The 22,368-nt window shown below is 31.5% G+C and overlaps 2 protein-coding genes across 4 annotated transcripts; one reads left to right on the plus strand and one right to left on the minus strand.

The window, feature by feature from the left end:
• The first annotated feature begins 2,658 nt into the window (after positions 1-2,658).
• On the plus strand, positions 2,659-4,171 carry LOC127126146 (ubiquinone biosynthesis protein COQ4 homolog, mitochondrial). 2 transcript variants are annotated; one of them, XM_051055019.1, is made up of 3 exons: positions 2,659-2,899; positions 3,060-3,265; positions 3,494-4,171. In XM_051055019.1, the coding sequence occupies exons 2-3, from the start codon at positions 3,079-3,081 to the stop codon at positions 3,979-3,981; spliced, it is 675 nt and encodes a 224-aa protein (XP_050910976.1). In that variant the 5' UTR covers positions 2,659-2,899; positions 3,060-3,078; the 3' UTR covers positions 3,982-4,171. The 2 variants fall into 2 exon arrangements, with proteins under 2 accessions (XP_050910976.1, XP_050910975.1); XM_051055018.1 differs by having other exon boundaries at positions 2,665-2,899; positions 3,060-3,261; positions 3,490-4,171.
• Positions 4,172-15,905: 11,734 nt separating this feature from the next.
• LOC127126147 (F-box protein SKIP17) lies at positions 15,906-21,759 on the minus strand. Of its 2 annotated transcripts, none has more exons than XR_007804920.1 (13): positions 21,218-21,759; positions 20,484-20,659; positions 19,767-19,964; positions 19,575-19,685; positions 19,006-19,091; positions 18,810-18,931; positions 17,676-17,740; positions 17,498-17,570; positions 17,356-17,418; positions 17,196-17,260; positions 17,029-17,103; positions 16,699-16,953; positions 15,906-16,325 (listed from the first exon to the last, which is right to left on the minus strand). XR_007804920.1 is itself a non-coding variant. In XM_051055021.1 (13 exons), exons 1-12 carry the CDS (start codon positions 21,560-21,562, stop codon positions 16,752-16,754), a joined length of 1,581 nt encoding a protein of 526 aa, XP_050910978.1. In that variant the 5' UTR covers positions 21,563-21,759; the 3' UTR covers positions 15,906-16,325; positions 16,703-16,751. The 2 variants fall into 2 exon arrangements, 1 of the variants encoding a protein (XP_050910978.1); XM_051055021.1 differs by having other exon boundaries at positions 16,703-16,953.
• Positions 21,760-22,368: the final 609 nt, after the last annotated feature.

The raw sequence follows: 22,368 nt of genomic DNA on the forward strand, positions 1-22,368 counted from the left end.
ATGCCAATTATGGATGGGTGCAAGGACTATGAATTTCTTGAAAATTGTGAGTTTAGAAACTGGTGAATATGTATCAAAATAACCAAGATAGAAACTAGTAAGAGATTGAATTTGTAATACTTTTATTGACACACTATTAATGAAGAAGAAGGTACCATACATGATAGCATAAGACCAATAGATTTTAGGTAGTTTGGATTGGTAAAACAATGCTTTTCCAATATTATACAAATATTGATGTGTTCTTTCTACCCTCCTATTATGCTTGAAGCATTTTAACACATGATCTTTGGCGGTGTGATGCCTTTTAAGGTAACAATTTTCTTATTTTAGTTGAAATTTGAATGACTATGTTTCTGGTAACATTAATCAATAGTATGGCCATTTCTATGACAAAAAGTGCATTGTATGGTAGGATTATTATAAGCATTATTATGTCCATATGGCTTACCTTTGAATTCAGGTTTGTATCATGCATTAATCAAAATAGATTATTCTTATGGTATAACAACAAATTGATGGTCGTATTCTTCTTGAACATCCAAATAATAAACTTTGTTGATTGGTGGTGGTAAAGGATCCATCAATAACACTTGAGTTTTCACATTTGAAAAATTGGTAATTAAGATTTGTAAGGAACTAAATAACTTGGTCTTCATATCTTAATCTCGAACACTTTGTATGGAAATATACATGCATCGATGAATACATGTACATGTAGATAAATGACGATGTTCATTGAGTTCTTCCCGTAAATCTTTCAACTCAATGAAATAATACATAATTGACTTGAATGATTGCTTCAAGGTTGCTGATGGAAGAATAAAGTGAACATCTACGAATCTTATGAGATTTGGAGAACCTTTCCTTCAAATCGATCTAAACATCATAATATTTCATGGAAGATTACAGTAGATGCAATTTGATCTGAAATAAAGTTTATCAACCAATAATGGATCAAGTGAATGCATCTTTTTCATTGAAATCGATTAAGTTCAAGAAGAGGAGGTATATCAATTAACTCATCAATGAAACACAACTTATTCTCTACATCAAATGCTATATCCGTTGATCTACTCCAAGAAAGATAATTTTGGAAATAAAGTTGATCAACCAATAATGGATCAACTGATTGCATCTTTTCCATTGAAATCGATTAAGTTCAAGAAGAGGGGGTATATCAATTGAACCATCAATGAAACACAACTTATTCTAGATAATTTTGGAAATAAAGTTGATCAACCAATAATTTTGGAAACACAATTTATTCTCTCCATCCAATGCTCTATGCATTGATGTACTCCAAGCAAGATAATTTCGATCCAATTGAGATTGAATTTGGAACTTCACTTGTATGACCACAATAGATTAAATCGATGTCAATTTGATGAATAACATGATCATCACATAGATCCATAGCAAAAAAGAATTGATGATGAACAGAAGAAAAAAAATAAAAAAAGATCATAAAGCAGAGTTGCTGAATTCGCAAAAAATGAAGAAAAAAAATTTAGCAGAGAGTTGTGAAGAATGAAGCTACTTTTTCATAGTGACTGATATCATATTATGAAACTTGAAAAATAGTTAGGATAATTTTTTAATATTTGGAATGAAAGAATACAATGATACTTATTGCACAAGAAGTTAGTCACCACGCTTTGAACTATGTCTAGAATATATCATATCATAGCTTACAACTAATTCGCGACTATCCTAACAAACTTACAAATGGTTAGTTACACAATTAGAGTAAGTTAGCTATACTTCTAATGTCCTTTGATTCACAAGCTATCTCTCCATCATCACTTGCATCTGAACCAATTATTCTATCTTGTAAAAGTAACGATATCATTGATATTTTTAGCAATTAAAAATATGTCATTGATATTTTAATAATTTATTAATTATTTTACGATAAATATAAAACAACAACGTAACAACAAATAACATATATTATCAATTTAAGTTCATAATTTTTTACCAAATAATTTTAAAAAATAATAAATTATCATTATAACGTTTTGGGTATTAATTAGCATTTATCATAATTTTTTATAGAAAAAAACTTAAAACAAATAATAAAATAACACTTAAAATTAAATAATTAATTTATTTTAAAAATAAGTTAAATTATAAATTTGGTCCCCAATTTTATTTTATTCATGAAATTAATCTCATATTTTAAATTAAATAATTTTGATTCATTCTCATATTTTTTATAAAAAATTAATAAGATATTCGTTTTTTAATTTATATTTTTATCTACAAATTGTATAAAAGATTTATATACTATAATTTGTTATGTTTTATTAGAAACTTTTCATTTAAAAAATGGAAATATAATTACTTTAAATATAAAATATGAAAGAATGATTAAAATTAATTAAGTTTAAAATAAAAAATTAATTATATAAACTCGTGATTAAAATTATAATTAATTTAAAAATGCGTGTATAAATTTCTCATGAATAAGTATAGAGTTCGATAAACTTCTAATAGTTCTGGTAGATTTACCATGTACTGGCATAATCAATGCACTAAAAATATTAATAAACAATCTATTTAATCTATAAGCTATAATTATTCAATAAATATTATATATTTCTCCTAATTAAACTATTGAAATTAGTTAAGCATCTAAAAATGAATCATTAAATTGACTACTTATTTTAATTTTATTTATTTGATGAGAATGGAGAAAGAGATTTAGCAAAAAGAATTTTGCTGCCGAAACAATCAGAAACACCGTCGCTAGTTGCAGTGGTTTCTCCACCGTGATTGTCGTAATTTTCACCTTTTGATTAAATCTAACTGCTCAAAATAGCGTAGGAGTCCATTCGAATCCAAAGCCAAAATACGAACCCTAGCGCGTCTTCTCCATCTTCACTCCTCAACTCAGGTATTCATTCATCCATGTTCATTGTATTTTGGACCGATTTGCTTGCTTTTCCATTCAATTTGCTTGTTGTTCTTGTGATTGTTGCGCTGTAAGTTTGAATTCGCTGGAAATCTAATATTCAAATATAAAATGGATGACAGTATATTTTGTTATGGTTTAGATTTAACAAGGAAGCTGGAATGGTGGACGGCGGTAGAATCAAGCTGAAGACATGGCAGCAGGCAGCGGTGGCGTTTGGTTCGGCCGTCGGAGCGCTTTTGAATCCGCGAAGAGCTGATTTGATAGCGGCTCTTGGTGAAACAACGGGAAAACCTGCCTTTGAAAGGGTTCTTCAAAGGATGAAATCTTCCCCCGAAGGAAGGGTCGGTAATCATTTCACTTTACCTCTTTACTTATTTTCATTTTATTTCAGCTAGCCATGTCATGCCACTAACTTAAAAATTACGGTTGATTTGGCGGAATACACGATGGTGATTGGTGATTGGTTGGACTGTGTATTACATTATATGTGCATATCCTATTTTCTCTTTAAATATACATGTTTGTTCTCCTTGCTCATCATGATCTGAAACCATCTTCTTATTTAATAGGCAGTACTGTTGGAGCGCCCTCGTGTTATATCTGCAAATGTAGGACATGCTTGGGATCTGCCAGCAAATACATTTGGTGCTGCCTATGCTAGATTTATGGGATCCAGGAACTTTTCACCAGACGATCGACCTCCTGTGCGGTTCATGGATACAGATGAGCTGGCCTATGTTGCCATGCGAGCTCGTGAAGTACATGACTTCTGGCATACCCTTTTTGACCTTCCTACTAACTTGATTGGGGAGTCAGCACTGAAAGTAATCGAGTTTGAACAGATGTATCTTCCTATGTGCATGATGTCTGTTATAGGGGGCACAGCAAGATTCAACGAAAAGCAGAGAAAATTGTTTTTTCAGCATTACTTCCCATGGGCTGTTCGTGCCGGCACACAGTGCAATGATCTAATGTGTGTATATTATGAGCAGCATTTTCATGAAGATTTGGAAGATGTTCGCAGAAAACTGGGAATTGTTCCGGTTCCTGCTGTTCCTTGACTGAATGCTTTTCGAGCTGATGAGTTGTATTTGTTCAGCGCAACTGCAATCAATTTTCTTAGTAATGTCCGGTGCTACAGCTGTCTCCTGATATTTAGTCAGTTTTGTATAGGTTTGGATTTTATCAATGACTTTTACATCACGATCAATTAAATTAAATAGAATCATGAACATAGGTTCGATTTTATAATCCTTCTTTGCTATAGTGATTCTTTGACGAATATAATTGTAGCAGGTAGATTTTCTGTATGACTGGCTACTGAAAGGATGATTACTTTTATTTGGACGCCCGTCCGAGGAAATCTTATCTACAATTATATAATTTGTGGTTACTTTCCACAATAGTGATCCTTCCAAACGGAAAAACGGTTCCGGTTTTTGAACGATCATATTACACTAGAAATTTGGAATACTATTTTGTTTATTACTCTGCTCCATCTGGTTTTTATTAAAGCTCTGCAGTACCACATTTGCAAAATCAGAGCCTTTCATCAGATATGGAAGGAACATAATCAATGGGAATTTACTTTGTTGCTGGAGATGAAGACTGCTGGTGGAAATAACTTGAATCCTATTGGTAGTAGCTCGGTAGCAGAACTATTTTAAGAAAAAACGTTAAAAACAGTATGTTCTTTCTCCATTTTATCGTCCTTTTTATTTATTTACTATTTTTGATCATTTTCTTATGATTTGTTTAGTATTGGCATTGTAATTGTTTTCTTCCATGTTTGTCTTTGTTTTTATTCTACCGTCTGTGTTAATATTTCTTTTTATTCTACTGTAATTTGATTTTTGTATTATCTGGTCTACACACTATGGCTGAAAAAGTGTATTATTTTCTGAATTTATCTTCAACCGCAATTGGTTAAAAAAGTTGTATAAGCCAATATATGATCCTTTTCAAGTGTAGCTAAAGTGTGGAGTATTTGTCTGATGACAATACTAAATGAAAACAAGTTAAGGCATGAGCCTTATGGGGTGGTGTTGCAGAGATTTAAGGGGTGTATTTGGTTAAGTTTTTAATAAGATTCAATATGTTATTTGGTTAAGATATTCAATATGTTAATTGATTATAATAAATTTGAATTTTGAACAATTAACTAAATTCATCAATTCTATAAATTAAGTTTGACCAAGACTAGCCAAATTAAAATACATAAATACAAGCTAAGTAATTTGGACAATGTTATAAATTAAAGACAACAAGTTATGTACTTAAACACAATAAAACTTAAATCAATGTCAAGAATTTCTTATCAAGTACAAATGAGGGGCTTACACATTTGATGATAACATTTCTATACCTTTCAAGATACTTGAATCATTAATTAAGATTCTTGGTACTTAATATGAATGTAGAGATTATTGATTAAAAAAAAGTACAAAACAAAAAAAATAGAGTATTTATATTGCAAGTGTAAAAAACTATAAAAAAAAAACATATTTTATCAGCATGATTATATTTATAAAAGTTTAAAGGGATCTATTTCATGCAACTAGAAAACAAGTGGAAAAAAATCATGTGTGGTTCAAAACTATTGAACCAAATATGGTCTAAGTAACAATCATAGTTATAGAACTTTGACGATAATGATAATAATATAATTAAGAACACTTAATATTCTATTTTTTTTCATAGGTAAGAACATTTATAATCATGTTCAGAAAATTAATACATAATCGTTTGTTGAGGAAATAATATCAATGCCAAAGTAAAAAAGTTTGACTATCTAGACATCAAGTCAAAATGATCATCTGAACCAATTTGAAGAATGATCATCTATATCCAAAACATAGCGAATGTTCATCTGCACTAGAGTCAAGAAGATTGACTAAAATGATCATTTGCACTTAGTCAGAAGAAATGATCAATTTTTCCTAAATGAAAGAGAATAACCATCTATGCTCAAGTCAACAAGATTGACTAAACTGATCATTTGCACTTAGTTAGAAGAAATGATCAATTTTTCTAAATGAAAGAGAATAGTCATCTATGCTCAAGTCAACAAGGTTGACCATCTGTTTAGGGGTAATGTGACCGTATGCACCTCAACATGATCATTTATTCCCATACACACATGACCATCTATACTCAACACAAAAAATATGCCTAACTGAAGAGTTAATTACATGCACCTCATTTACGAAGACTTGTTGTAATAGATCACATATAGAGAATGTTTTCAATGGTCACATCATGAAAATTATGTTAGTATTAGGAATAAAATGATAAGGATCAATATAAGGAATGAATGGATAGGGATTACGTTCATATATTATAAATACGCACCACAATTTTAGAATATCGAGTCCTATATAAAAGATAACTATATACATACTATTATTGAGTTATTGTTGTGTCACTATGAATTTGTATGCTTTGAAAAATATTGTCATATTAGCAAAGAACAAACACCAAGAAACAAATTCTCTCTATTCATGTTTTTTTTAGGAAAGATAATCACTTATAATCAACATGTATTAGGTTTACCACTGTGTGAGTTGTTGTAAAAGAAGTACTTAATGATTTAAGGCAAGGAAGTTTTATAGGTGCTAAGGCAAAAAAAAAGTCCTCTAGCGTGAGGCAAGAAAGTTTAAGATTGGGTTGTCTTACTGGTTGCCTGTAATAAAGTGTCAGTGGAAATCTCTTAACCGTGATGAGATTGAACTAACCTCTCGTTAACATTGTGAACCAATATAAACTTTGTGTGTGATCCTTTATCCATATTATCTTCATCTTTTCTTGTTCACTCTTTGTGCTTGAGAATATCCAATAAATTCTAAATTTGACATGATTAACTCTCGCCCATTTATCTTGTGTTTTTCTCACCACGAGTTGATATTAGAGCATCAATCTTTTAGTTAAATACTTAATCGTGTAAGAGTAGAAGATTCTCTAAGAGATAAGATGTTTGACTTGGGAGATGAATCAGCCTCTGGCTATAAATATTATTTTCTTTCTAAACCACCAATCTTTAATGAAGATAGTGAACTTTTATCCTGGTGGAAAGACAAACTATATGAGATAATATTGAAAATGAAGAAGAAGAAAATATAACACTATTGACTATAATCACTGACAAAAGTTTAGATAATTCAACAAAAATGAAATGAGTTAAAAAGAAAAAGGTAAATAAGAAACACTTGTCCTCTTATAGAAACATAAGACTTGAGTAGAAAGTCACCATTACACAAGTCAGAGATATAAGAAAAAGAGGTAAGAAGGTATTATCTATTCATTGTTTAACTCTCTTATCTCTATTAGAAATTAAATTTTATGTCATCCTCTAGTAAGAAAGTCCAAATTTATTTTTAAAAATGACCCTCTTTTAGGATATGACCCTATGAGAAATGTTTGAACGATTGGGGATTTTGACCTCTGAAACTCTTGATCATTTAGAGAAGAAAATATTTTAGATCATCAATCATTTAGAGCTATTTATTTCTACATGGGAGCGAGAAGGAAAAGAAGAACTTTGAATTAAAATATTTTGTTTTTCTTTAAGACTATCTATTTCATCCATTAAAATTTAATTTTCTATTTCAAGAAAAGACATAGTAGTCTTAAAGGTAGAAACAAAGTGTTTTGATTTACTTGATTCCCAATCTATTTTTTTACAAATGCTAAATAATTCATTATAAGTAAATTATGAAGTTTGACTATTTACCTCGTTATCTTCATATGATTTGTCATAAGACAAATATTTGATTCTTCCTTCTTTTATGATTCATCCTAAGACTCTATATCATTGTCATCTCAATTTATGTATGCTTTATTTGTTTTTTTTAGGTCTTTTGAATTTTTCAAATTTTTTATGGTTATTGTTCTGAGGGCAATTTATATTTATGACTTTTCTTTTCATATTGGTAATAGGTTGGGATGGACAAAGATCTTCCTTCATATTGTGTTGAGAGTTTTGTTGTTTGTCATGTTTTTATGAATCTTTTAAATTTTCAAATTAATAATGTTATATCTTCCTCAATATTTGAATCTTTACCTCCTTTGACTTTAAGAGCTAGGGATTTCTTCTTTTTGTCACCTCTTCACCCTCAAATAGTCTTTTTAGCTCAATTTTGTGTTTTTATAACTTTTTAAAACAAAACTACACCAGAGGTCTTTTAAGTTACTTTTGTGTAACAGGTTGATTGTTTAAGTTTTTTTGGTAACAACTTGGTCCTCTAAGTTATCGAATGTGTGTATCGTTATCCTTTTTTAACAGAGTGAATATACTAATTATAGATGCAGTTATTGTAAATGATATGCAAATGATGAAGTGCAATTCGAAATACAACAATCATAAATTTTTAAATGTTCAAAATGTGAGGAAAAATATGTAAAAATCAACCTAAAGGGTCAAGTTGTTAAAAAAATCTTAAAGGAACAATCTGTTACACCAAAATAATTTAAATAATTTAAATGACTTATGATATAATTTTGCCACTTTAACCTTATATTGAAAAACTCCAGTGACTTTAGGTTGTAAGTTATGATTTAAGCATCTAAAGACCTTGTTGACCAAAACCTCATTTAATTTTTTATACCAAAAGTTCTTAGATGATTCACAATATGAATAAAAAGTTTTTTCATAGCTTGAATGTTTTCACGGGTTCCATTTAAAAAAGCTCGTATTCATAAGTCAGTGTGTACATTTTAACCCTTTTTACCATTGTTATACCTTTGTCGATAACACATAAATCATTATAATGATTTTATCTTTCAAATTGTGTTGCACTTTTTCGTATTCTTTTTAATCCAGATTTCTCTATATTTGTTTTCCACAACGCCATCAACTAGAAGTGTGGTAACAAAAAGAAATCATAAGTCATCCATTACACCTCTATACGATTACCATATTCTCTTTCCATTATAACACCCCCTCTCTCCCCCTATTTGTTTTCCATCAAGTAGAAGTGTGGTAACAAAGAAACTATGTTTTTACATTACTCTAGAAATCATAAGTCATCCATTACACCTCTATAAAGATTACCATATTCTCTTTCCATTATAAGTCAAAATCTTTAAAAGAATTTAACCTACACAACACATTAAACCACAATATTATCACCATGCATACAGAGAGATACATAACGAGCAATAACAACGGTGTAATTGTCTTTATTGAATATTAACTTGAAACTAAGTAAATCATACATAAATATTGAATAAAAATTAAAAACTTTTGGTCTAAAATGTTATGATTTTTTTTCTAACACATTACAAGTTAATGATTTATTTTATATTTTAAATTGCTTAGATCCAAGAATCCTTAAAAGTCTATAACCCTCTAAATTATTTATTAGAAAATTGTTCAAATAATTAATGTATTTGTCATCATAAAAAATGAGAGATTGTTGAAATAAATATAATTTGTTGAACAATGGTCTCTATAGGATGACAATAATATAATTAAGAATAATTGATAATCTAATATGTTTGTTTCCATGTCTAGAATCATCTGCAAAAAATAAAGACTTAATCATCTGCAGAGGAAATGATCATATAAACAATAGTCAACAAGGTCATCTATATCTAAAGTATAATTGATTATCATTGTTTTCAAAAGATAAGAAATGATCATTTGCATTAGAAGACAAGGAATGATCACCTACCTCATTCAACAAGATTGACAAAATGATCATTTTTACATAGTCAGAAAAAATTATCATTTGTCCCCATAAGAAAGGGAATGGTCATTATGCTCAAGTTACCCAAAGAAAATGGTCATTATGCTCAAGTTAGCCAAATTTACAATATGTTTAAGGCTAATGTGATCATCTACTAAACATAAGAAACCATTTCTGCCTAATCAAAGAACTTACCACTGACACCTCATTTACGAAGACCTATTGTGTTATGACACCTACATATAATATTCTCAATAGTGACACCATGATAGTTGTGTTAGTACAAGTACTAAAAGGATACAAATCAATACAAGTAATAGATGGATAAGGATTTTGTACATATAATACAGGTCAAAAGGCTCATTTCCCAACGACCAAATAATTGTCAAGGATATTAAACACAACAATTCAGAATCTCTAATTTTATATAAATGATAATTTCAAACATTGATACGCACACACATACATACTACTAATGAGGGTACTATTATTGTTTCACCATAAGTTTGTAAGTTTTGCAAAACATCATCATATTATCAAAGAAAAAACACAAGGAACAAGTCATCTTAATTCATTATTTTTTTTTAGAAAAGATAATCACTTTTAATCAAGTTGTATTTGGCTTATCACTCTGTATGAGTTATTGGAAACAAAATACTTTGTAATTTTTTCAAAGTTCTTTAGTGCGAGGCAAACAAGTGCTTAAAAGTTTAAGGAAATAAAGTCTTTAAGGTGGTAGGCAAAGAATTCCTCTAGTGTGATGGAAGAAAATCTAAAACTAGGTTGTCTTAGTGGTTGTATCTAATCACGAGTCTCTTGTTAACGGGATATACACTATGTGGTGATTGTATCTAATCACGAGTCTCTTGTTAACGGGATATACACTCTGTGTGGGTGATATTCTATCCATATTCTCTTTATCTTTCCATTGCTACACTCTTTGTGTTTGAGAATATCAAATAAGTTATAAATCCAATACAACTCAACCTCCTTTCTTTTTGTATTTTTGTCACCTTCAAAACCATGTTATATTGTGCTATGAGGTGTGGTTATTTTCCTCCCCTTTAACATTATGAAAAAAACAGATATATAAACTTAGAAGTATCGTATTGTTAACAAAATGTACAATAATTTGGCAGCATAATTCCAAGGCTAAGTTGATAATCTCAAGGAAACAAGTGGAGCAAAATAATCAATTTTTTTTTGCAAAATGACATATAACTTCAAACATGTATCAAATTATTGAAAAATAAGGAAGATGACTAACGAGACATGCATTCACATAGCAATCAGGTGTTATGATAAAGCATTTTCTACTTAAACCATATATAAAATCACTCTTAGAAACAAGTGAAAGAAAATATCTCAATGTATAACTTGTAATCAATCACAATTAAGTAGCACACTAAATACGGTAGATTTGTATGAAGAACAAGAGATGGTCAAACATGGAAGAACAAGAGATGGTCAAACATTCTCACTGTCCTTGAGGTTGAAAAAAAATCTCGTCTTTCTCAATAGGACTGGATAATCGGTCGGTTCAGGTCGCTGTCCGGCCGAAAACTTAGGTTTCAGGGTTTCATTCTAACGGCCCCAACTTCTACCGTTAAAATTTTGATTTTTTGTGAATTCGGTTAAACTAATTTGACGAATAAATCCGTTGAGTTTAATCGGTTTAAATTTTATTTGGCCAAACCGACTCATCTTTTATAAAATTCAAAAACATTCATTTTTTAATTTTAAAAAAAAAATTTATCAAAATTTTAGAATGGTATAAAGAAGAAATATATTTTTATCATTGAAAAAAAAGTTATTATTACTAAGAATATTTTCAGTATCATTTGATATTAATTTCATCGATAAGATACTTTAACCCACAAAATAAATATAATTTAATTGTTATATCCTCACACTGTAAAGATTTTTTACACGGTCAGTTAATCACAATAATTGATTTATTTAAATGATTGACTTTTATTTTAATCCTTTAAAAAATAATATAAATGAATGATTGTGATGCAGTGACAGTGTAAATATCATTCAAAATTGTATATTGTATGTCTGTGTATTCTTGTTAGTATACAATGTCCCCCATTAGATTATAAAAATATAATAGCTTCACAATATTATGAACCCGTTTATATAATAAACAATCCTATAGTGATAAAAATGAATATCATACTCAGTTTGATCGAATTCGATTTCTTACATGTCCAAAATATTCATTCAAATTCAATTGAATCAATCATGTATTATCCAAATTAAACTGTTGATTCAACCCAATACCTGATCCGCCTCGACCCGACCCAATTCATTTACGCAAAAAGATAAATAGGTCGGTCGATTCAAATTTCTCCCCTACTTCTCGACATAACCACAAAGGTAATAACTCTTGGTTTATAAACGTCATATGTGCGTGAATACATTATAGGAATTTTCCTAATATCGATTACAATTGTGTTTTCACAATGACCAGGAGTGCAAGGAAGTTTTAAACAAAGTCAATGAGATTTTGCCACATCTAAAAGAATATTTTAAAATATCCCACTTGTATTTACATTTTAATTTTATGAGAGTACTTTAAATTTTATATTTTAATAATTCTATTTTAAATAAAATATAACCATTTTTAATTTGTATAATTGTAACTCACCTATTTTTAGTATAATTATGCATATTTTATTAAGTAAAATAATTAAATTTATTTTGATTAAAATAAATATTATTGATAATATATTTATTTATTTTAAAGAATTGTTAATTTATAAATATCAAGAATTTATTTATTTTAGTTAATACATAAATATAATAAATATTATTGTTCGAGATTGAACTCTAAATCAACATTTTATACCAATTTAACTCAAACATATATCAATTGAGATATCTTATTCATTAAAATATAATTTATTATTGTTCAATATATTTGTGATTTTATGTTATGTCAATTATGGTTCAAGTATTATATCGGTATTTGAATTTTTGGTGACAGGATATTTTTTCATTGTTACTGTTTTGGACCAACCAAAGGCTCAAAAAGCTATAGTCAAATCTAATTCTAATTCACTCAAAACGACCTAACGTATAAAAGCCACCACACGTGAGATTCAAAATATATTATTCTGATCTTCATTTTTTACTACACTCATCTTGAATTCTGAACTCACTTGGACGTTAGAGTGCTAATCTTGCAGTTCCACACTAGAGATCACCACCACCAGTTCAGGATCATTCACCATTGATACATACTAATTATGGTTTCATAACAGAACAATGGTGCAGTATGTGAGAATTGACTCTTAATTCCTGCAAAAATCCACGAGTATATCATCTTCGATCCAAAGTTAGATCTCTACCAGAAACATAAAAAATGGAGGTAGTAATTATTCCCCGTACCGAAGAGGTATACCAAACCTTCTGATCTTGTCCTACCTCAATTATCACATATCGATGAGATCCTCTTGCAACAACATCCAGCGTAGATCCACCACCAAAGTGCCTCCTCCGAACAACTATTGTCTCCAAATTGCAATGCGAGGATTTGCTGGAAATATGATTCCTATATCGTGTAAAGATAAACGGAGCTCCAAATGTCTATATGACGTTAATCTTATCAGTCTTTGTTGTGATCGCACTCTGATAGGATTCATTGTATATGACAGAAGTTCTTGCAACATCATCTTCATTGATGCTTTAGAACAATTAGGCCTCCGTCAACCAGATCTGAACCATATCGTTGTGGAGTTCTGTTGACCTTCAATGATTCGATAACTCACCCTTGAAGAATGACACATTTAACGTTGTTGTTGGAAGGAGTAGGTGAGAGAAAGATAACCCTTAACTTCCTTGAAATTTTGTGTAGTGTGCCTTCAAGGGATCCTAGGGAGGTCCTTCTAAGCAAAACTATATGTGATGTCGTCCCCCGGTCCACCTGAAAAATAATGTATCAAGAGAGGGAAGGAAAGCGGACCATGATCTGCATCGACCTCGAGGAGGAAAAAAGAATCAAAGAAGTCATCCTTAAAGACCATCTCACATCATCAGCAATAATAGATAAGGGCTTAGGGAAAGTCTATATGTTCTACTTGGATACACATGAAGATAAAATTCAGGCTTTCCTTTAACGTAAGTTCCACACTAATTGAATGCCTCTAGATGGACTCAAATCTTTTCACTATCTCTCCACACTATATGCCTAATATGTATCCAAGCAAAGAGGGGGAAGTCCCCCGAGAAAGCTGAAGCCACCACAAGCACAACGAAAGGCTTGTTAGACGCAAGATTCATTTCTGAAGTAAAATACACATAATGGATTTCCAACATCATTATAGCAAAGAGAGCTTCGGGAAGTGAAAGACGTAGGTAGACTGCACTGGTCTTAATAGAGCATGACCAAAAGACTCACACTTGCTCTCAAATATGGACAAACTTATAGACTATCCAGCTGGGCATAGGCTCATATTACTCATAGACGCTTGTTCTGAGTAAAACAAAACCATACCCATGTTGACAATAAAGGGAAGTATGGAAGAAACTCTCGAGGAATCTAACCCCTTATCCAATTATGGTTTCAGAGTAAACCATATCGAGGTTATTCTAGTCGAGTACATGAAGGTCGTCTTCTACGTCCTCTTTAAAACATGCTATTAACTTATTTCTAAAGGATCGCTAGAGACCAACATCAACCTCAAAGCGAAGAAACAAAAGGAAACACAGCTCAAGCAGCCGTTCATAAGAGACAGTCGATGACAGTCATCCAGAGACGGTCAAACCTTTACGGTTCTGGATAATCAAGATAGTCACAAAGACATTAGCCTCCCGATATCACCCCTCGAACGAAGTTACGCAGGCGGGACCATCAAACAGGAACCCCCGTCGGGCGAGGAAGACCATATCTACGACACTAAAGACACATATCCTTGTAGAGTAAAGTTGGTTGATTGTCATCCCCCGACTGCACAGCCAAACGAAAATCAAATAAAAAAGGAAGTAGAGTACACTTGCGTTGTGACTTTCTCGACGAGTTAAGGATTCTGTAAAGTTTTGTACAACTTTATTAATTAATTTGCTAACTATTAGACATTGCATGCACGTCTTATCTGCGGGATGGTGTAAGTTACTCTTCTGAAGTAGATTCCACACTTAATTCTTTGGGACAAGAATCAAAATTATGATTGGATTGCAGGATTGATCTCCTGGTGTGGTGTTACACTCCTGACGTGATGGTGGGGTTATTGGACCAGTAAAATTAGCACTCAAACCCTTAATGATTCTAAAAGGGAATAGATATGAAAAGTGTGAATGTAGCTTCTGCTATAGTCGTAGAAGTATTTATATTCTTGAATTGAATTGATTGTTGAACCTTCTTTAAAATAATAAATAGGTGTCTTTTTATTGAGCTTTTGATCATCCCATGATATTATATGATTGATCAACTTATAATATTTATAATATTAAGAATAGACCAACCAAATTAAATATTCATAATTTCAAATTTTTGATATGCCATGTTAGCCTATTTAAAAAAACTATTTCATACTATTATATTTAAATGAATATTTTAATGCATTTAAATTATATATAGATTAAGAGTTAATATATGAAATTAGACTTTATTTTACTATTTAAGATGATATTTAGAGAGATTTAACTATATAGCTCATTATATTTCAATTATAGTTTATAATCATACATCTAATAACTGTGCTAAAATTTTATGTGGCCTAATAAGCTCAAGTTATTATAGATGTTAACAAATTTATAATTTTATAAAATTAATTATACTAATAAAAGTATTCATGTATTTAAGTAGGCATGTCAGATAAATTTAAAATGCATTTGAGCTGGCTTGAAGTCGTTTTTTAATTTATTTAAGAAACTAAAAAAAGTATGAATTACTCTATTTTAAACAAAAATTGAAAATTTATCAATTCAACTTTAAATGTTCAAATCTGTCAAAATATGCTTTTAAAAAATCCTTTAATTAGTATACTTTCTGTCAAAATACACTGCCAACAAAAAATATTACGATAAGCTCCCCATATTTTAAAAGCTGAATTTGAATACTACTATTCTATTATCACCCCTTGTCCTCGTAAAAATATTACGAATTCTGAATGATGAGGGTGATGAGGGTGTTCAACTTCAAACACAACTCTTTTCAATTCAATGACTAGTTGAAGAACTTCACATTACATTCAAGTGATGAGGCTTATAATTTATTTTAACTGGTGATAATGGACCGTGCTAGATAACATTTCTTTAGGTAATTGAGATTATAGTAGGAAAAAAAAAATCCATGAGATCGCATGATCAAAACTTCATTACCTACCAATTATACCTGAAAAAATCAGTTCACATTTCTTTTGTTCGAAATAAATGACATGCCTGGCTCTGTCATATAATGTGAACAAATAATTGTTTATTATATTTTATTTTGCAAGTTAGATAGCTAGTATCAAAGGAAACAGAGATAGAGAGAACAAAAACTCCCATGTCATACGATATGGATTGATAATGCTGAGGAAAAACCAGCTCTCTTTTTGGGAGGTAGACCGGGATGGAGCGGCCATATACTTACATTATGCAAATATGGAAACAAAGGCCAATAACAAAATTGCTACCAAACCTCAATCCTCAACAGAATCTGTGAAGGACGGAACAAAAGCTGAAAAATCCAGGTCCGGCGACCGGAATATCCTTCCTCTCCTACTGCTCCCCTAGTGGATAAATTTAAAACACAAATACAACTATTAGGATACGCAAGAGTTGAACAAAGCTGGTGAAATAGTTACTAATAAACATTGAATCAGAATCACCTAACTTTAAAATATCAAATTAAGCCATCCCTATCTATTTTCCGACAGATTTACTATATGCCCATTTGTCACATGTCAGCCATGGGAATGACATTCACCAAAAGGTCCCACATATCTATTCCTTCACAATTTTTTAAGAAAATTTGTACCCCAGGTCAACCCAAAGACACCATACCATATACAGTACTTATCTATTTTTGTAAATGCTTTGTCAAATAAAAATCAACTTGTCATTTTCCACACAAACGTATGTAGATAGAAAAAGAGAGAGTACCAACTTCACTATATTGTTGTCCTTTTCAATTAATGCCATGCATTGAGGATTGGTTACAGGCTCAGATTATTGTCTTCATCAGAACTTTCCCCATAAATCACCGCATCTTGTCCTTCCTCATTTCCACTACCATGATCGCTGTTGTAGCTGCCTTCAGATGTACTCATAAAAATTGATCCATCTGATGTGGGGCTGCTAAGTTGTGATAACAGACTTATATCACTAGTCATATCAGTATCAAATGTCTCGACATAGCTGCAACACAATTAGCCACTTTCAGAATGAAAATTTTCAAAACAAAAAACCCTTCATATTTGAAAGATATCTAACCTTCCTTCTGATGGATATTCAGCCACCACACGCATATCAGGCCTTGCTTCCAAAACCTGCTTAATAGGCATAATGCTGCAACATATAACCCCAAATATGTAATTAAGTACATAAGAAACGACAACAGTCGTTCAGAAAATTAAAGAATCACATCTGATAATCAATACCTAGAGTTGTAGCACCTGTGATACCAGTCAGCCTCACATGCTAAGCCTTCCCTGTTGGATATGTCCTGTATAATGGCAAGAGTGAGGAATTAAATCAAAATTGAGAATCAAGAAAAAATTCTACTCATTTTTAGAAATTCAAATTCTTCCATGTACCCACAAGATGTATAAGAAATTTGAAATCTCCTTCAAGAATTGCTGTCAACATCCTAGCAACTTCCATCTGCACATGAATTATTAGCATTTCAGAGACAGAGGTTCAAAAATAAAATAAGGAAACCAGAAATGTATTACAACCGCACCTCTTTGAGATGCATGCAATCCCTTAAAATTAAGACCTCAAGCAAATTTCCACCATTGCCGCTTCCAAGGTTTCTGACAAATCAAGATTTTATATTTTTTTGAAGCAACTATCTGAAGAGATGGATAGGATCTGAAGATCTGAAGGGTTCTTGCAAAGTATTGTAAGAAACAACTAACCTTAAGAAATTTCCAGTGATTGAATATGATGTTGAAAAATCAACATATTTCAGTTTCCGAAATCCCTGCAAATGCAATTTGAAATTAGTAAACCTGCAAATATGGGGCTTTACTTTTACTCAGATAAAAATGATAATTAGGAGAAAGCCAAGTAGTTTACTAATATTAATGCCACAAACTTTAAGAAGATAAATGTGCCACGTCTTTCCCCTAATAGACACTTTGGCTCAAATGAGGAAAGAGAAAATAAAGTAATTTACTATCGCCTTCCTAATTTGACTTGAGGAAATTTCTCAACACAAGTGTGTACCATTGTAAAATTATTATTCAAGCAAATTGAAATTGCATCCAAGCTATTATAAGGCGAAAAGAAATAAGTAACTTAAAAATCCCACAAGAAAAGAGCAAAACTGACCCCATTAAAACAACCGAGTGCATGAATAACTTGCTTCACTTGAATATTAGTCCATTTACAACTCTTCTCCCTTTCCCACCCAAATGCCTCAACAAACATAATAAAATGTAGATCAGCATTGTTTATTGAGGGAAACATATACTACCTCCAATTTTGAATACAAGCAGCAAAAAATATAATTTACCCTCAATAGACGATGCTGATCTCTACAGATACTCTCTTTTAATAATGGTGTAATAAAAAAAATTGTAGTCTCCAAAATGTCATACACAGTGACTTGTTTCATAGAAGTAAAAAGGGTTTTGGAAAATAAAATATAAATTAGATGAAGGGTTCAATTTATTGAATTTTTCTTATATTTTGAACTACCAAACTAGTGATTTATGTTGTCTATATTGAAATTAGAGGGAGTATATTTCAATTAATATAATAAAAAAATAACAAATCCCAAGATTAACACATTGAAATTTTAGTGCATAGGCCCAATTGGTGGAGTGTTTATGGACTGAACTTCAGTGGTCAAAGCATGGTCCAAAAGTTTGAACCTAAGGCCATTAGATCTCTTTGCTTGTCAACATCAAGCCTTCTTTATTTTACCCGATGTGGGACTTGTTATTTTAACATTATAAGACACTGCCACAGTTCATCAAAACCTCCAATGGGTACACGATGTAAAGACTGTTGGAAATGAGAACTTAAAACAAATAACGAAAACACACCTTAACCAGTATGCGAACTTTACAATCATGTAGCTTAAACCCTCGAAGAGATAAAGAGCTTAGATGAGGACAATTGTTTACTAGCTCAGAACAGGTTTGCGCTTTCAAGCTGTCATCTCTACCTGATAATTAAAAAGAGATAAGCATGGATATACAGTGCTCTCAATGGAAAAGTACAGTTGAAAAAATTACATACCTGTTCTGGAAGACTCGAAAAACAAACGCTCAATCAAGTGGCAGTTTGCACTTACTGACATTAGAGTTTGCCTCAGTTCAACATGGCTAGAAGTTTAAAAAAATTGCCATCAATAAATACAATTGAAACAACCTTCTCTTTATAAAGAAATGAACTAGCAGAAAACATGAGGAGACCATGATACACATACACATCAAATAATCAGATGTTGCAACTAATAACTAATAAAATACACCTTTCTTTATTAAAAAATAAATATGCAGATACAGCATATCAACATCAGAGCTTAAAATGAAAAGGAAACGAATGTGGTAATAAAACCAACCAACAAAAATTGAAGTCATGGAGGCTTACAGCAGAAAGAATTCACAGGCTAACTATGGCAGATGGAAATTAATATAGAGAACATTCCAAATCACGGGAAATTAAATTCAACATAAAGAAGAGCTCAAGTTTCTTCATGATTAAACAGTGACATCCTCTTATCCATAGCAGTGAGAAATGCTTATAAAGTTATAAGTAATGATGAAAAGACGGGAAAGACCGAGAGTTGAAGTAAAATAACCTACATTCCAACAATTTCCAGATCAAGGAGAGAAGGGCATGCTGACAATGCACAACAAAGGGATGTGTTGTCCATCCTCTCAATGTTGTATAGGTGTAACTTTCTCAAAAGAGCCCTACAAAAATAGAATATAAGAGGCCATTCAAAAATAAATCCCAAAAAAAGTACTGAACATCAAAGTCCATGAGAAACATACCCCGGTGCACCACCCTCCGCACTTAAAGGATTTAAACAGCATCTTGTAAGAATGGATGATTCTCGCCCTTGACGAGACCTCTTATCATTCCATGAAAAGTTAGGCGCCTCTACAATAGCTTTTCTGACGGTAGAAACTAATGGTTGACAAAATCCAGGAGAACAAACAGTAGCAGGGACAACACCAAGTTTAAGAGACCTGATTAAAAAATTAAAACAGATTAATGTTAGGATATAATAAGGCAAAAAAATAGTAAATATAAATTCAATGGGAAGTTAGTTTTTCCTTTCTAGATAGAAGGAGCTAAGTGCTTTCTAGATTGAAAGCACCAACAAAGTTTACAGAGTAAAGGACACTTATAACAGAATAAAATTAAGTCTGTATAATTTTTAACAGGAACCAAAGTTTAGGGGTGGGAGAATGCAGTATGTCATACAACATGAATCATGAATAAAGGGAGGGTAACATTTCAGATGAGGCAAAACATCCAAACAAAATAATCATCATGCAACTAAATTTCTTGTTTTTCTCTTTCAATTTTACAGGGAAAGGCTAATTAAAATAAGGAAATTATCTGGATGGTAGGTGATGATTCATATTAACATTATCACCAATTATGCCCTCAAAATTATTAGCAGTGCAGCTACTTGAAGTTTCCTTGAAAACATTAAATATAACATTGAAGTAAAAGCATCAGTACAACCCAAAATTTCATACCTTAGTGCCTTTCCAGCTCGCTGAATCATAGTAGCAACTACTGCATTGTTAACCTTAGGAACAAGTGTTGTCAAATCAATATTCTGATAGCACAAAGGATCTTTAGCACATTTGCTAAAAAATGAACAAGCAGCAGATACATAGCACAGGCTCTGAGTATCAAGCATCGAGAAGATCTGCACATCATAAGACAAATTTCAATTTTAGTACTACAATATGTTCAAAACCTATGTACCAGTTTCCCACCAGTACTAGTCCGTATTTTAGCCTTGTTACATCGGCTATTTGACTACATTATATCCTAAATCGCAGAACAATAATGATTTGTTAAATTTCAGCTACAATATTTTAGGACACTAGTACTTGCAGTATGTAAACGAAAAGTTTGTCAAAAAGTTTTTCTTCGCTCGGCAGTCAGAACCATCAAGCAAGTACAGTCATCATTTGAGTAAAGTGAAAGTATGAAAACATAAACACATGCATGTTCCTCCACAAACACATTTCAATTTAACTACATCATCTCTTTGGATCAAACACTAAGAAAAACTAGTATCAAATTAAATTCATAAAAAAAAAACACTACCGTTCATGAACTACATGGATGAAAATAATAAAAAGCAAAAGCCTAACAGCGAAAAAGTAAATCAAAATCATCGAAACTAAAAACACTGCACACGATTCAATCGCGGGATCGCAAAAAGTAGAGATAGCGTAGAATTGAAAATCTCGAGAACCTTGAAGGTGAGGTCAGGAGGGAAAGGCCAGACGATTGAATTGTGGTTGGAAGAGCGTTTGCGAGAGGAATGTTTGGCAGCATCGAGAAGGAGAGAACCCATTCTAAGAGCGCGATCGATGAGATCGGAGTCTGGAGGCATTGATTGAAGAAGATTCTCTAAGGAGAGATCGAGGGAGAGAGAAGGACGGTCAGAAAGAGAGAGAAACTCGTCGAGGAGATTTTCGACCTCCATTCTAGGGTTTTGAGATGGACAAGGTCTCTTCGCCATTGATGATGATGATGATGATGATGATGATGATGATGAAGATGGAATTGGAATCTCAACTTCCTCAACCGTATCCATACCCGCATCAATACATTATTTTTACATATGAGAATATAATATCATCAGCAGCAGCAGCATCATATTACTGTCTCGTGATATGAAATGATTGATTTCACATTCTACACTCACTCACTTGACTTCAATCACACACTAATTTCGTTTTTTTTTATCTTTAAGAAATACAGTAAAATATTACTTACACACTAACAAAGGAGAATACAATACTCCCTCCACTTCGTAGATATGTTTTTCTTTTTACATTAAATTAGAATTTAATAGTGTTTCATAAATTAAAATACAAATAAAAAATGTGAAATTAAATAAGAGGAAATACAAATCAAAAAATGTGAAATTAAATAAGAGCCACACCATCTCTTCCCGTATTTGTTTAATTTACCTTTTAGTGCCGGTGCTCGTCTTCTAGCGCTACATGTACGATCTCAAGGTTGATGTTCCTCCACGTTCTCTTCTTTCATTAGTAGTTCACAAAAGCTACAAAAAGTTATTCCTTTTTTTACTACCAAAAATTATTCTTTTTTTAATCTCCTCTACTCACACTCACAATGTTCTCTTGTTTTTATGTGGTCTTAAATTTTTCTCTTTTCATTATCCAATGGAGTAAATAGAAATAAATAACTCGACTAATTTTTCTTAGAGCAAGAAGAAAAAGCATGTCCTAATTACTCTCTCCCTAGTAATTTATAAGTAATAAATCATTTTTTTATATTTATTAAAAAAAATTAAATTTGTGTGTCTTTTTAAGAAATTAATTACTATACACTATCAGTGTAAAAAGTTTTACACCGTCGATTCATCACCATCAT

The sequence above is a fragment of the Lathyrus oleraceus genome, chromosome 3, assembly GCF_024323335.1.
Source record: "Lathyrus oleraceus cultivar Zhongwan6 chromosome 3, CAAS_Psat_ZW6_1.0, whole genome shotgun sequence".
In the NCBI taxonomy this organism is placed as follows: domain Eukaryota; kingdom Viridiplantae; phylum Streptophyta; class Magnoliopsida; order Fabales; family Fabaceae; genus Lathyrus; species Lathyrus oleraceus.

Bases quoted from the DNA above. Each gene is read 5' to 3' on its own strand.
- LOC127126146 (XM_051055019.1), top strand. From the start codon at position 3,079: ATGGTGGACGGCGGTAGAATCAAGCTGAAGACATGGCAGCAGGCAGCG. The intron at 3,266-3,493 runs GTAATCATTTCA...TTTAATAGGCAG, and splicing joins TTCCCCCGAAGGAAGGGTCG to TACTGTTGGAGCGCCCTCGT.
- LOC127126147 (XM_051055021.1), bottom strand. From the start codon at position 21,562: ATGGATACGGTTGAGGAAGTTGAGATTCCAATTCCATCTTCATCATCA. The intron at 18,932-19,005 runs GTATGTAATTTT...TTTAATTATCAG, and splicing joins TTTCGAGTCTTCCAGAACAG to GTAGAGATGACAGCTTGAAA. The intron at 17,741-18,809 runs GTGTGTTTTCGT...TTGCATTTGCAG, and splicing joins AAGTTCGCATACTGGTTAAG to GGATTTCGGAAACTGAAATA.